The sequence below is a fragment of the Astatotilapia calliptera genome, chromosome 15, assembly GCF_900246225.1.
Source record: "Astatotilapia calliptera chromosome 15, fAstCal1.2, whole genome shotgun sequence".
In the NCBI taxonomy this organism is placed as follows: domain Eukaryota; kingdom Metazoa; phylum Chordata; class Actinopteri; order Cichliformes; family Cichlidae; genus Astatotilapia; species Astatotilapia calliptera.
The window spans coordinates 14895851-14910378 of record NC_039316.1 but is presented as its reverse complement, the minus strand read 5'-3'; the positions used below and the strand labels follow the sequence as shown (position 1 = coordinate 14910378).

The 14528-nt window shown below is 40.1% G+C and overlaps 1 protein-coding gene across 1 annotated transcript; it reads right to left on the bottom strand.

The window, feature by feature from the left end:
- Positions 1–229: 229 nt before the first annotated feature.
- On the bottom strand, positions 230–14041 carry gpr176 (G protein-coupled receptor 176). The gene is made up of 3 exons (XM_026143580.1): positions 13067–14041; positions 6517–6769; positions 230–2472 (listed from the first exon to the last, which is right to left on the bottom strand). The coding sequence occupies exons 1-3, from the start codon at positions 13296–13298 to the stop codon at positions 1233–1235; spliced, it is 1725 nt and encodes a 574-aa protein (XP_025999365.1). The 5' UTR covers positions 13299–14041; the 3' UTR covers positions 230–1232.
- Between the last annotated feature and the right edge of the window lie 487 nt (positions 14042–14528).

The window sequence follows — 14528 nt, the reverse complement described above, 5'->3', positions numbered from 1 at the left end:
TTATTTCAAGTCAAGCATGAGTGAACGATTCGCCTGATAACAGCATGGGTAGGATGCAGCATAGATTCAGCTCCTCTGTGGACATAACAAGGAATTGTGGGTAGCCCCGAAGGGAGTTACGGCTTGACAAATATTTGAAGTGTAGCCCAGCTCTGTTTACCTCAGCCAAAGGTGCAGGTCAAAGCTTTTACTGATGAATTCTGCATCACAAAGGAGACAGAGCCAGAAGTGTCAATCAGAGATATTTAAAAGGAAACATGTTTTACAGAGCGTCGGATGATATAAAATGTGCACTTGGTATCTCTGCTCCTACTTATTATACAACATTTTAATTGAGCAACTGACTTTCAGGAAATCTGTGAGAAATCATTAAGATTGATGTAAGGTCGCTAAAAGATCCCCAGTGTGCATGAACCTGCAGATTTCAGTATATGTGATGCACTTCCAGAAACCAAGACTGAACACACAGTTGAACTCGGATTGTTTCACATTGTAAACATGTATTTGCATACTCTACGTCAGTGTTTTAATCTTATGAAAACCATCGACATCGAAAGTGAAAATCACGACAACATCTAAGACATTACTAGAAATGTTCAGAAAGTGGAATTTGACAAAAAACAAAGGCAGCAGACAATACCCAAAACATTTCTGTAAATCAAACATAGAAAAGAAAAGTCCCACAATGGGTTAAGTGAAAAGACCAACACTGAGATGTGTTCATATACACAGTGCAATCAGATTAGAACTATTTTTAAAAACTGTTTTGTTAGCAGGTCCATAATTGTTGCTTGATTATTTGCTGTGGAAATATATTATCCATTATCAGTGCATCCCTCAAGATAATTGGATTTGTACAGTGTTGTTTGACTACTGATGTCACCTCCAATAAAAAGAAAGATTTATGAAGGCATCTATTTTCCTTCATCATGGAGTCATTGTGGAAGTCCTTAATTATAAAACTGGACCTCTCGAAGAGCTGTGAAATTGGATGGAATGGACATATTTGTCAGACTAGAAATATTATATTGATATCAAATTGATTCACAAATGGAAATACAGTGCTTCAGGGAACCTGCTTTTCTGCAGTAAAATGTCGAACCTGAACTTCTACAAGAGCTACAACTGCAAATCAGAAGAAGGAACCAGAAGAAACCATGCAGACATCATTGTCTTCTCCCAAAGGAGTTCTGATTTTTCCAGTGTTGCAGATCAGAGGCCAACAGTACAGTTCATGGATCCACGGTGGGAATTGTGCTGACCTTGTTGTTCCTGCTGATCCTGCGTTCTGGCTTCTGCTTTGGCACTTTGGTCTGGATCAGCTCCTCAGGCGTGTTACCCAGCGGTGGCAGTAGCCTCTTCTTGCTATTCCTGGTCTCAGGTAACCACTGAGGTGGCAGCTCAAAAGGTCCAAAACCAAACTGTGGGGAGTCCTCTGCTTCTGTAGGTGTAGCAGGTGCCACTTGTGATGAAGAGGCATAAGCGCATGTATGGACTGGAGAGGCCCGGGGGGCTATAACTGAAGGAGGGACCTCCTTGGTGATAACCAGCCCTCCTCCTGTGCCCTGCAGAGAGTCCTTTTTATTAATCACTTCACCTCTGAGGCTTCCCATTCTTGACCCACCTTTCTGGTCATCTTTGGGCCCTGAGCCTTCTCCTGATCCTTGAGATGGGAGCTCCACATCATTCTCCCCATCCTCCTCCTCTTCTTCTTCAGACGGTCTGAAGATCTGCTGTTGGCCAATGTTAAACATCTCTAGAAGCTGGCTTCCAGATCGACCAGCAGTCTCCAGTCCTACTGGCTCCCCAATCACGCCATCTGCTCCTAAAGAAGCCAGACCTCCAGTGCTAACCACGTTACGGCGACTGTAACGTCTGTGAATCCTGGCCAGCAGGTCCAGACAGCTGTGACGCGCTGAGCGGTTAACAGTCAGAAACAAAAGTGGGTTGGTGAGCAAGGATACCTTAGGAAGCCAGAGGGCTGTGAGATACAGTGAGACAGGCAGCTCTTTAGCATCTGCCAAAATAGTGCGGTAAAATACTAAGGCCCCATAGGGCGCGCTGCAAGCTGAGAAAGCCAGTACCACAGCCAGAAGAGTTACATGAAGTTCGGCTTCCCTCTGGGACACGTATGGGATAGAGATGCTGTTCTGGGGAGTTCGCAGAGCTGCGATGATCACCTTCTTCTTCTGGCTGGCACTTAGTGCTCTGCGGATCAGAAGCATGAGAAGGAAGACCAGAGCCAGGGGGAGGATCACTGTGGTGATGTTGTAGATCAACACATACACCATGTGACTCAGCGAGCGGGCGGGGTCATTTGAGCAGGATGAGGTCACGTACACATCAGTCACATTGGTCACAGCAAACACGGGGAGGCTGACCACAGTTGCATGGACCCAGATATAGATGACCAGATCTCGAGATCTTGCGTCTGAGATTTTCCTCTCCAGTGGGTACAACACTGAGTAGTATCTACAGACAGAAAGACAAAGTAATTCAATGCTTAACAACATGTATTTGATATTTGATAAACCCACTCAATGTCCATTATGCGTTTCCTACTTCACCTTCTAGAGGCTTATTCAGAGAAGGCTTTCTTGCCTTGCTGAATGGAAGAAGTAATGAGTAATCTGTTTTCGGGCTAAAATAGAAGCAAGAATCCACATATGAGGCTGTGAGGAAGACTTTATTCCACTTTACACAAGTGCCTTACATGTTTGAGGTTCCTCGTGTTAGAACATTTCTTACAAGCAATTTCTTTTGAGTTATTTGGAGCTAGCTTGCTGACAAAGCCAACTAGCGTTAGCTGCTAATTTAGCAGTCTCTCGTCCAAAAAGTTGTGACTTCTGGCTCAACAAAATAAATAAACCACTCACAACTCTAAGCACTTGTTACTAAGCTATACTTGTTACTTAGCTCTCCTATGTAATCTGTAATACAGTAGCTAACTGCCTTCTCAGCCTGATTGTAGAGGAGAGCATCTATTAGCAATAGGTACAGGGCTGTTAACAGCTGATAATGGTTATTAAATGGTCTGATAACATTCAAATTGGGCGCTTTCCCCAGTGGAGAATTTTTTACATCCTAAAGCTTGCAGCAAATCAATAGAGGCATAGTTTTGGTGATGTTCACACTGTGAAAAAAAAGCTTTTTCCTAAGCCAGAGTGTCACCTGAGTCCAGGCGTACTGAAAATGCTCACAGAAATCCATCTTATGGTGATTTATGTGAAAATTATTTTAAAATAAACGTTAAAAATACTGACGTATGAGCTTGAAGGGGTTTTAGCAGAAAGGTAGTGCTGGTATAAAATTATTGAATCCATTATACAAGCTCCAAATAGACAAAAAGGTGAGAGGTGCAGTTTTCTGGGAGTTTTTTTATGTAGTTACTAAATTTATCCTGCAGCCTCTTCACATATTTATTGTATTACATAGGCTTATTATTTGTCACAGCCATTTTGAGGTATTTTTATAAACAGGAAAAACAGGAAATTCCACAGGAAATGGACAAAGCTCAGTTATCTAAAAATAAAGCCAATTGTGCCATTTTTAGTGGCCACTTTGGATACATTCAATCATGAACATTTAGCCCTTTTTAGATCAAAGAATTTTAATTTATCCATGGTATATTAACTTCTGCAGAGGTTAAAATTATATGGGTGATCTCTTGATAACTGCAGTGCAGATAATAGCATGCAGATTGCCTCACATCCTTTTGTTTTCCCTTACTCATAAGGAGAATAAACGAAATGAAAAAGTCATTACTACGATGTCCCTTGACTATCTTGTCTGTGCTGCAGTATGATTGTGTGTGTTCGTGTGTATGTACACTGCAGTCCCAACCTGTGTACAGAATATCTACAGCCTCGATTACCCTCCTGGAGAATAAATAATTCATTGGTTTGATATCATTCTGACTGTACCAGTTGCTATGGAGGCAACATAATCTCTATAGCAGTGAAACGAGGGCTGGGAAGAGGTTGCAACAATACAAAGTCTCCCTGCAATCACTATAAAGTTGGTAGAGGATATTCACGTACTACTGCAGTCATCCATATTATCCCTGGTATATTTTAATATTATATATTAATAAAAATGTGGCTTCTGTGCACTTTTATGCTCCATTTTGAACATGTCTATTCATGATATTTGCTATTTTTTTCTGCATTACATACAGAAGCTGTGTTATCTTAAGCTGCAACATGCAAAGAGATAAAAACATGATTCGATAAATATCATATAATAATAAGTCATGTATACGATTCTGAAAAAGGAACTCTTTTAGGTTTTCTCAATACTTGTATAAGTATATTTTTTATATTTCGTATAAGTCTGTGCATCTGTACTTGGGCTGCCCACTGTTTTCTATGCCAATTTTCTATTTTCTTACTGGACTTTTTTTTAAGCAAAAACAACACTGGTGTGGAGAAAATGCAAACATTAGAGCCACTGAATAACTACAGTCATTTTTACACATGAGTTCTGTACAATGTTGAGAGACTCAGCTGGGAACAATCTGTGAGAAAGGTCAACTATGGACAAAGTGGACAACAGGAAATAGTCACAGTTTTAGGAAATATTATACACATAACCAGCACCCACTTGCAATAATTAATGAAAGCAAAAGGTTAATTAAAGGGTATAGCATAAGAAAATGAAATTAAACTAGTTAAACAATATGCTTCAAACACTTCAGCTGAGATAAAGTGGGGAAATAATTAAAATTATCACCTGTTGATTTTATAGGTTTGCTCATTTACAAAAATGCAGAAAAGTAAATTACATAAAGGTTCAAAATTGATTTGCATATCAGTGAGTGAAATAAGTACTTCATCCCCTACGAGCAAGTCAGAGTCTGTGTGCTAATGTGGCAGACAGATTGTGTTCAATTATTCAAACAATGACAAATACTCCTGATCTCAATTTATGTGTACAAACCACACCTGTCCAGAGAATCAATTTCTTCTACTCCAACCTCTCTACCACCACGGGAAACACTAACGAGCTGTCAAAGGACATCAGGGACACAATTGCAGTCCTGCACAAGACTGGAATGGGCAAGAAGCTTTATGAGAAGGTGAGAACTGTTGGTATGATTATTTGGAACTAGAAGAAATATAATGACCATCAATCATCCCCTATCTGGAGCCAAATCATGCCTCATGGGGTGAGCTACACAGGACGAGCATGTTAATGATCTCAAGGCATTTTGGACCAAGAACATCATTGGTAACACACTACGCTGTAATGTAAAGGATTCAGAGAAGGCTTGGAAGAAAGTCCTGGGGTCAGGTGAAACCAAAATCGAGCTCTTTGGCATCAGCTCGAGCCGCCGTGTTGGGATGCGGAGAAATGCTGAGGATGCCCCAAACCACCCTATCATCCCCACAGTGAAGAACGGAGGTGCTAAGGGTACAAGATGACTTCACTGCATCGAGGACACTGCCAATGGACAGGGCTATGTACAGTCATTTTGAATGAGAATTTTCTTCCCTCAGCCAGAACACTGAAGATGAGCTGTGAATGGGTCTTCTAGCGTGATAATTACAAACATTAACCCCAGGTTAACAAAGGAGTGGCTAAAGAAGAAGCACATTAAGGTCATAGAGAGTCCTAACCAGTTTCCAGACTTCAGTCCTGTAGAAAAATCTGTGGAGAGTGCTGAAGCTTTGAGTTGTCAAGCGACAGCCAAGAAACCTAAAGGAGTTGGAGAGTTTCTGTAAAAAGGAGTGGGCCAAAATCCCCTCTGAGATGAGGGTCAACCTGGTGACCAACTACCAGAAGTGTCTTACCACTGTGCTTGGAAAAAAGTGTTTCTCCACCAAGTACTAAGGCGCGTTTTGCTAGAGGATGAAATACTTATTTCACTCAGTGACATGAAAATCAATTTGTAATCTTTGTGTAATGTTTTTTTCTGGATTTTTGATTGGTAGTTTTTCTTTTCTCCATTAAAAAGAAACTACCATAAAATGAGACTATTCATTTAGTTGTAAGTGAGCAAACTTACAAATTCAGCAAATTCAAAGTGGTACTGGGAGGCCTGGGACACACGCTCCACCAATCACAACCCTGCACCTCCTCTTAACAGGGTGTTAAAAGAAGGTGTAGAGATGTTTTTCTGCTTTAAAAAAATCTTTCAGAGTTGGATTTCCAGGTGTTTAAAGAAAGAGAATTAGCCGAGTTGACTATGCTAAGCAACATATTGACAAACTGATCAGAGAGCTGATATAAAGGACCCACTTTTTTTGCCCCAAGCGGTCCATCCAGATACAGAGAGGTGAGTAGGAGGTGCATGTTAGTGTCTTTCAAAAGCATCATTTAAACACAGTGATTCTGGCTACAAACCTGAAGTGAGAAAAAATAAACACATCACTCATTTTACTGAAAGGATAGAGTGCTCTTTGGGTTTTGTAATTTCACGCACAATCCACACTTGATGACTGAAAACAAATGATGCTCCCCCTATCTACTTTAATTCTGTGTATACACTGAAAAGTATCATGTTTTTGCATTTACCTGTCCAATGCGATGGCGCTGAAGCTGAGAACGGTGACAGAGCAGAAGAGTTTGTGGAGGAACTTGAGAGCTTTGCAGAGCACCAGCGTGTGAAGCCACAAGCAGCACCGAGGATTGGCTCCGAGTGCCACATCAAAGGGGATGCACACCAGGCCGGCACAGATACCAGACCATGCCAGGTTCTTGATGAATCGATTGGTCACTGTTTTAAAGACGTTTGTGCAGCAGGTGCACCACAACACAGTGGCATTACCTGTCGAGAGAAAGAAAGATGTTTAAAGATTTAGAATAAAATGAGATTAAGTTTGCCTACTAACCTGCACCCCTCAGTAGAAGCTACAATTATCGACTCCTATAAGTCTGCATCTCTGCCAACCAGTCAAGTTTTGTTTATACGCACTCATTGTAATAAATGTAATGAAGATTTTATTCATTTAAAGGTTAGCTCCAAGGTTTGGTGTCACCAATCCTGCATCCAACCAAATGTGAAATATGGTCACAACTTGGTTTTCTGATCTTGAGTTAAAGTGTAGAATTATGGTCATATTATCAGTTCACATACAAAAACTTGAATTCTACAGTCTGTGTTGTCATAAGTCTAACTCAGTTTAAATAAAGGTTGGAAACCTGAACGCTGGTACAAGCAGCCCTTTCCTTTTGTTGTGCTGGTATGAGTTTTTACCAGGCACACCATAGATCTCAAAGAAAAGACCTGGTTAGCTTGAAGACTAAATTGCCCATTGACAGGAAGGAAGGCTTACTTATCTTACTGATCTGCTATAGCACAGATTAATGATTTCTCAGCTGCTTATTCCTGACGTCCATCCAAGACAAACACTGCGACTGAACAATGTAAGGAATGCAAGTACTTCTCGGACTGAGATTTAAGCCAACTGACAGATGTACGAAAGGAAAGAAAATGTGTCACTTTCAATCTGCCCGTTTTACACTTGCCATCAATGAACTCATCTGTGAACTGGAAGTCTTTACACATTAGATTGGAAGCTGCCTCACAGCAGGACGAGGAATCCGCTACCAAGAATACTGCTTCAAATCAAAATCAAACTCTTTATGAATTTGTCCAAAAAAAAAATGGGGGGGAAAGTTCAATTTGAATGTTATTATTTGCATCTGGACACCCCTTTTTACCCCCATTTTACTGCAAAAAGGCTTCCCCTGTGACAGTTCAAGGAGTTTCAGCCCCCAGACTTGCTCTTTCTTTTCTTTTCTTTTCTTTTTATTTTTGGGGGATTTCTTGAAAAAATTATGAAAATTGTTTAAAGGTAAGCGCCTTCTTGTAAAGACTTGATGGCAGAGCACAGGACAAAATTAGTGATGCAGGTGCCGCTAAAGCATAAAATAAAAAATAGCCAAATGAAATAAATCTATATCAGCAATAACAAATTCGTGCTGTATGTCACTTGTAGCAGGTTCAAAGAGGGATAAAAAGAAAAAAACAAAAAAAAAAACAGTTGGTCCACCCTCATAAGACATCCTCCCAATCATTTACATCTAATAGCCTGCAAGCTGGAACTTACTAAAAAGAAACTGCAACTGCAACCAAATCAAAAAGGACAACAGGAGACATTTTTATGTTTCTATTTCTCTCTGCATAATTTGGAGTGACAAAGTGGTAACGATTGGTAATTAAGTTTCAAAAGGTGAACTTTTTCCTTCTTGCACTGCATTAACTCATGTCAGGTCACACGGGACCCTGTGTGATTTCAGCTCCTTCAAAAGTAATTACCCACAGAGTGTTAGCTGCACTCTGGCTGAGAGCAAGATGTTCTGCAGTGAAGGAAACTGTTTCACGTTTTTCCTGAGACCTGTGCTTTAAAATAAAAGGTCTCAGTTTGTCAGAAGAAAAACGCATTCATCGTCAGGTGGATGGGGGAATAGAAAAGTAACCATAGTTTATAAAACTAAATGAAAGAGAGAAAAAAGACCTTTTCTATGAAAGCAAGGTCGTATATAACAACCACTTATCCCTGATTTCTGTTGTTATGTACCTCAGGAGGTTTCAAATGGAGGCGGAAGAAGCTGTTTTCAACAGGACATGGTGTGCTTTAACTATGCAGAACTGTGATACAGAATAGCACATAGGCGTGGTATTTCGGGGAAACCCTGGTAAAAGTACATTCTGCTAGGCTGACTAATGTGGAATAATTAAATCAGCACAAATATTAATTATTTCAAATGCAAACTACATAAAAAGAATGTTTATTACAAATGTCTGTTCATACGGTATGTTGACATTTTATCTTGCTACCTTTGGTCTCTAATGTGAGGCAATTAATACCCAGTCTTTCAAAAAAAAAAAAAAAGAAAGGAAGAAAGTGTGATACTACATTTATAAGGCGATAAAACTATTACTTAAGATATTTTTGTCCAGATCATTTCCAGAGTCATGCTACCATGTGATGTTCAAAGCAGATTTCAATAATCAAAATACAAGAGTTGATTTTTATCTTATAGATTTCAGACAGAAAATAAAAACCAAATTTAATCTCTGTTAAATACTCATAGAAACTGGTAGCTGCCAAAGATTAAAAAAAAAACTGCTGTGACAAAAAACAAAAATCGTTTTATTTTTTGTTTTTTCAGGACTTGTATTGTCTGGAAAAACAACATCACCTTGTACTTTTGAGCCCAGAATGCTCGCTGGGCATTTGAGGAACACCTTGGTAACCATAGTCAGAGCAGCCAATAGCGAGAGAGCGCAAACAGTACGGATGATTATTTTGCCCGCTTAACAAATGGCACCCTAACTAGTGGTAGCAGCAACGTGGTCTGCTTCAATTTGAGCTGGATCATTTTCCTATTGATGTCTAACATGTGCTGTTCGACATACTAAGTATACTTAACAGTTTTTTACTTACATCCTGGTGATTTATAATTAACCTAGTTTTAGTGACAGGCTCATTTAGGTGCAGTAACCGCAGAGCTAGTCAGCCACATAATTCCCCACAGACCTTAATACAACTGTTGGCAAAGTCAGCCAGTGCCATGCACACTGTGACACATTAATGAGATTTGCAGTAAAACTCAAATCTTTGCCTTATCAGTGAAACTGCATAATTATGGCAGCAAATGTTATACATTAAAAAAAATCTAAATTTTGAGGAATCTATTCTCCCTTTCTAGGAGAGTTAGATGAGAAAACTGGAATGGCTCGCACATCTGTGCATTGAGGGGGGGGGGGGGGGGGGGGGGGGGCATTTCCTGCTGATGCCTCTCTCTTTACTTCAGTTTAGTTTATATTTTAGGAAGAGTTACAGCTTTCTAATGGGGCCTATCTACGTCTGTTTCTGCAATGAAATGACTGCATCAAACTAGTTTCCTCTTTATTTATGGTGTAAACAAATAAGATTTCCTAACTGGTCAACTTTGGAGGTATTAGGCATGTTTGGCATGTTTTAGCACTTTCCCCTCCTACCAGGGTTTAAGCGGTTATCCTTAAAGGTATGAGACAGAAATGCCCTCCTGATCCAAATCTGAAAACAGAACAAGTGTTACAGAAACATTTCTGAAACGTGACAAAATCAGAATGAGACTACAGTCACATTTGAGAAGATTGTGTCTCTACACAACTTAAAGATGATAATGTAGAGCGTTACAAATGCAGTGGTTAAGTGGTGTAAAAATAACTCCCCAACTTCTAACGCCTTTCAGCACACCCACCAACAAGTGCCCATGATTCTCTGGCAAGCTACACACTTCCTATCTGGACACACGTGTATCCAGGTGGGAACATTGAGGAATTAAATGGGATATTTAACACCTGCCAAAGTACTCAGCAAAGTACTTTTGCTGAAACCACTATATGGCTATATGTCAGTCAACTCCCAAAACAGCATTTTACAGCACACTGTGGCTTTTCAGACCCGTTAATCAGCAACCAGCTTGATGTTAAGCCAAGGATCCCTACATTTCAAAACATAAAGCAAAAGATGAAGGGGAGGGAACCTTAAAAGAAGCAGAGGAATTTCTATCGTTAATTACTTGTGCTGGAAAACAAACCTTCAAATTTAGATAGCAGGGTTTTTTTCCCACTAGAGAGACTGTTCGTTGGCCTAATTTGTGATAGAAAAACCCTTCTTACATATCCATTTCCATGGGTTCAAATGCTCCACATTCATGCATTATAGCTGAATGTCATTCAAAGCTTCAAAGCAGATCCTACAGTTATAATTTATTAGTCTTATTAGTGTTGTTTTGTTGCACACATCTACAATGTGTGTTAAAAAAAATCTTTTAAATTTAAAAAAAAATGTCATTCTTCTCAAGTTTGAGTATTTCAGACCAGAAGGTGGATGATTCAGCGAGTTAATACCGATATAAAGTGCACAAACTAAGTGAAAACAATCTGCATCACTGAGAATTTAATGTGCTCTGGATGTTACCACATTGAGGCTTTTCAACAAATTTGCAGTTTGTGCAACATTTAATTTCCTTCACCTTCGCACATCTCTGTGTGCCATAAGAGAAGAAGTCATAAGCAGATACAGAAGGCAGTTACTTTTATCTTTTCCATGTCAAATGCCTCAGGTAATAAACATGAATCCTTCAACGATTTGTATTGATGTGCACAAGTTGTTAATGACACAGATGCCTCCAAAACAGACATCTCCCCATAAAAATTGCATGTTTTTTTTTCCCTTTCAGCCAGTGATGCAGGTTTTCTTTTGGGCACTAAAACCCCCATAGAGACAACAAAGTGCCTACATAATGGAACCAGCATATCCTGCTCATCTATGATAATAAGTGATGTCTGAATATAAATATGATGCAGCTAGGCTTTTATCATACAATCAAAGCCTTTTTTGAAATCATTAAAAGTAGCTTGAGAATTGACCACAGACACTTTTTTAGGGGACTCAACTTCAAAAGACAGCCCCGTGGAACCATCATCATTTTAACACTCATCATTTTATGCTGCAGGTAATATAATGTATGTATTTAAAGGTGCCCACTGATGAAGTGTTCAGTTTCTGACTGGTCCTGAAATTGATTCAGATATCTGATGCTAATTATCTTTATTTTTTCCAGTAATAATTATTACTGTGATTATTGTGATTATTTCATTAGCAAAGGGGAACCCATTACTGTTATGGCACACACAGTCTGTTTGTATTTTATCACTCATTGTCTTATAGCTGTCATTAATATGTCTCCAAGAATCTTAGTGACCACACAAAGGTGCCCTGTTGTATTGACGTTAGAGAATTTATGCTATTCACCTTCCTGGAAGTGGGTTTGGTTCATTGGTGTATGTATTCCCTGCGACACGTAGAGCATGCAGAGAGAAACAAAAAGGCATTTTGAGCCATGCTGGCAGAGGGCAATTTTTACAGCTAGTCAGGGCACGCTTCTCTGACTCTGCGCATTGCACTGAGCAGCAGGAGGTGGCACTGGATCAAAGCAAGTCATTTGGACGTGTTTTTTTTGTCCGTTTTGTATCAGTTGCACAATATTTCATCATGGTGAGCTGTGCTCCTGCTTCTCACTGAGCCCATATGTTTCCTTACAACACTAAGGCTGTGTGTGTTTCTGTAGCAGGGCAGAGAGGGCAACACAAAAACATTTGTGACAAATAACACATTTATTTGTAGCAATCATTAGAAGCGGGTTAATTATGCTTCTGGCGATCTATATGATGGAGACGGGATGTCAAAGCCAGGAGTGTGCAAGAGCAGTAGATCATTCTACACAGCTCCTTCCACACTTATACCACCATCATCATCACTGATGTCTAGTCAACACATATTCAACTCTAAGGAAGTTTAAAACATGTAAGTTACTGCTACTGTTTATCAGTTTTCTGGTGGAAAAAAACAATAAAAATCTTCTTTGCTGACTTAAATATACAGCAAATTTTGCCAAAGTATTTCTGCTTATTTTAAATGGAATGCATCCACGTCAAACCAGAAAATCAGGAGTTATGTGTGTGACTGGTTTAGTGTTATTTGAATGGTTTTAGCACCTTGATCAAACTTATACATGACTGCAGGGGGCTGAGAGGTAAGCAGAGTAAGCAGGTGACATGGGCTGTGGGTTGTTTACATTTGGCAGCTGCTGGTGGTTTTAACGGGATATTAGATTAAAAATAATAATAATGTACCCTTGTAGCAGTTTTGTTTGTTTCTAATAAACTGGCCTACGCACTCATTTCTGTCATGCTTTTCTTATCCTTTACTTTTTAGTCGTCGTTTGACTTTTCTTTTAGTCGAAGATACTAGTTTACTATACTGACCAGAAGATGATTGATTGGCTGACTGATAAACGCTGGAAAAAGTCTCAGATATTTCAAATACATTCTACTGGGACACAGGTTGTCCGCACAGGAAGATCCCCTACACAAATCTTAGAGTCTCACTGTTTTCAATTGTATTTGAAAAGCAGTGCCCTGTAGTTCAAAAACTGTGCAGCTGTTTAATCTAAATTTAGCAGAAATGAATAAGTAAATACATAAACGAGGCTGGGTTTTTAATATGTTTATGATTCCCTACTGAGTTTGCATTGAATGTGTGGGAGTACTGAGCGGACTTACCGATCAGCGAACCTAGGAGGATGAAAACCTGAACGGTGGTGGTGAAGTCCCGGTAGGCTTGCTCTCGCACGAGTCGCTGCCGCTCGTCCAGCCCGGTGCCCTCGGCAGGCGGGCTGCTGTCCCACCGGGTCGATGGGCTCGAGGCGTTCAGTAGATCCAGCCAGAGGTGGGCTGCTGTGAAATTGACTGCACCGTCCCCCACCATCGCTGCCCGGCTCCCTGCACTATCCATGTCGATTCACGCCGAGATCCTAAATATGCCTTTCTGTTGTTGATGTTTGTTTGTTTGTTTGTTTGTTTTTCAAGAAAGCTCACAAAGAGTCAACAGCCAAGAGTAAAGGGGCATTTCTGACCTGCTTTTTTTTATAGTAAAAAGGGGGATAATCGACATATCACATCTTATGTTGCACGGGAGATCTCCATGAAGATTTAACGCGGACACAGGCAGGAAATGCGTTCCTCTGCCAGCAATGAGATGGTCTTTTGTCAGTAATTATGTCTGATAAATTGGGGAGGAAAATACATGTTAAAATAATCCCAGTCTGTATCAAAGCACGGGGAGATGGAAAGCCTACGCTGTATGCCCCATATTTCCCCAGTAATGCGGATGCACGGCAGAAATCGGTCACTGAAATCCGTGCGCAGTGTGGCTGGATGGATGCTGGACTATCTGACGCCCAGTGCACCTAAAACCACACCGGTTTGCGAAGTGTCCATTCCGGGAACGACGCCTGCAGCACCGAGAACACAGCACCATCACCCCTCGCCGTCCAGAAAAAAATAAATAAATAAAAATATGTGTGGCTGACAGACTGTTACTCCTGCTGCCGCTGCCAATCGCACTGTCAGAGGCCGTTTATTGGTAGACTGGATGGTGCGGGGAGCCTGCAACTGAATATTTAACAACGTGAGGTGCAAGACTGAAGAGGAGAGCCCTCCTCTTCATGTAGCACCGAGAAACTCCACTTAATCTTATGAATGACAAGCAGCATGGAGGAAGAGGTGCCTGGCTGATACCGAGAAATAAAGGTAACGGATGGCTACATTCCTAATAGGCTGTTAAATCACAAAAAAAAAATACTTTAAGGAAATACTTCATTACATTACTTCACCTTAAAAGTCGTGTTTCTAAGCACTTTATAAACCTTTATATTGGTCAAAAGGCGGGATTAAGGATTAAAATTCAAAAACAAGGGTAGGTTTAACTTCACTCTCTTTTCACACTGACCCTGTTGTCTTGGTCAGTCTGTACTCTCATGGGAGCTTGCGACATTCCTCTCATGGTTGCTGAAAATACCAAAAATAACCCCGTACCAGAGGACATTTCATGGATCACTTAGCATTTTAATTAATAATGGACTTTCTTTTGGAAAATACCATGAAAAAAATGTTTAAATGTAGAATTAGTGCCATTTAAATACACTCCATGTTTTCCTGTTTGTTAAATAAGATGACATCCTAT

Bases quoted from the DNA above. Each gene is read 5' to 3' on its own strand.
- gpr176 (XM_026143580.1), bottom strand. From the start codon at position 13,298: ATGGATAGTGCAGGGAGCCGGGCAGCGATGGTGGGGGACGGTGCAGTC. The intron at 6,770-13,066 runs GTAAGTCCGCTC...TTCTCTCGACAG, and splicing joins CCTCCTAGGTTCGCTGATCG to GTAATGCCACTGTGTTGTGG. The intron at 2,473-6,516 runs GTAAATGCAAAA...TTCTGTCTGTAG, and splicing joins AGCGCCATCGCATTGGACAG to ATACTACTCAGTGTTGTACC.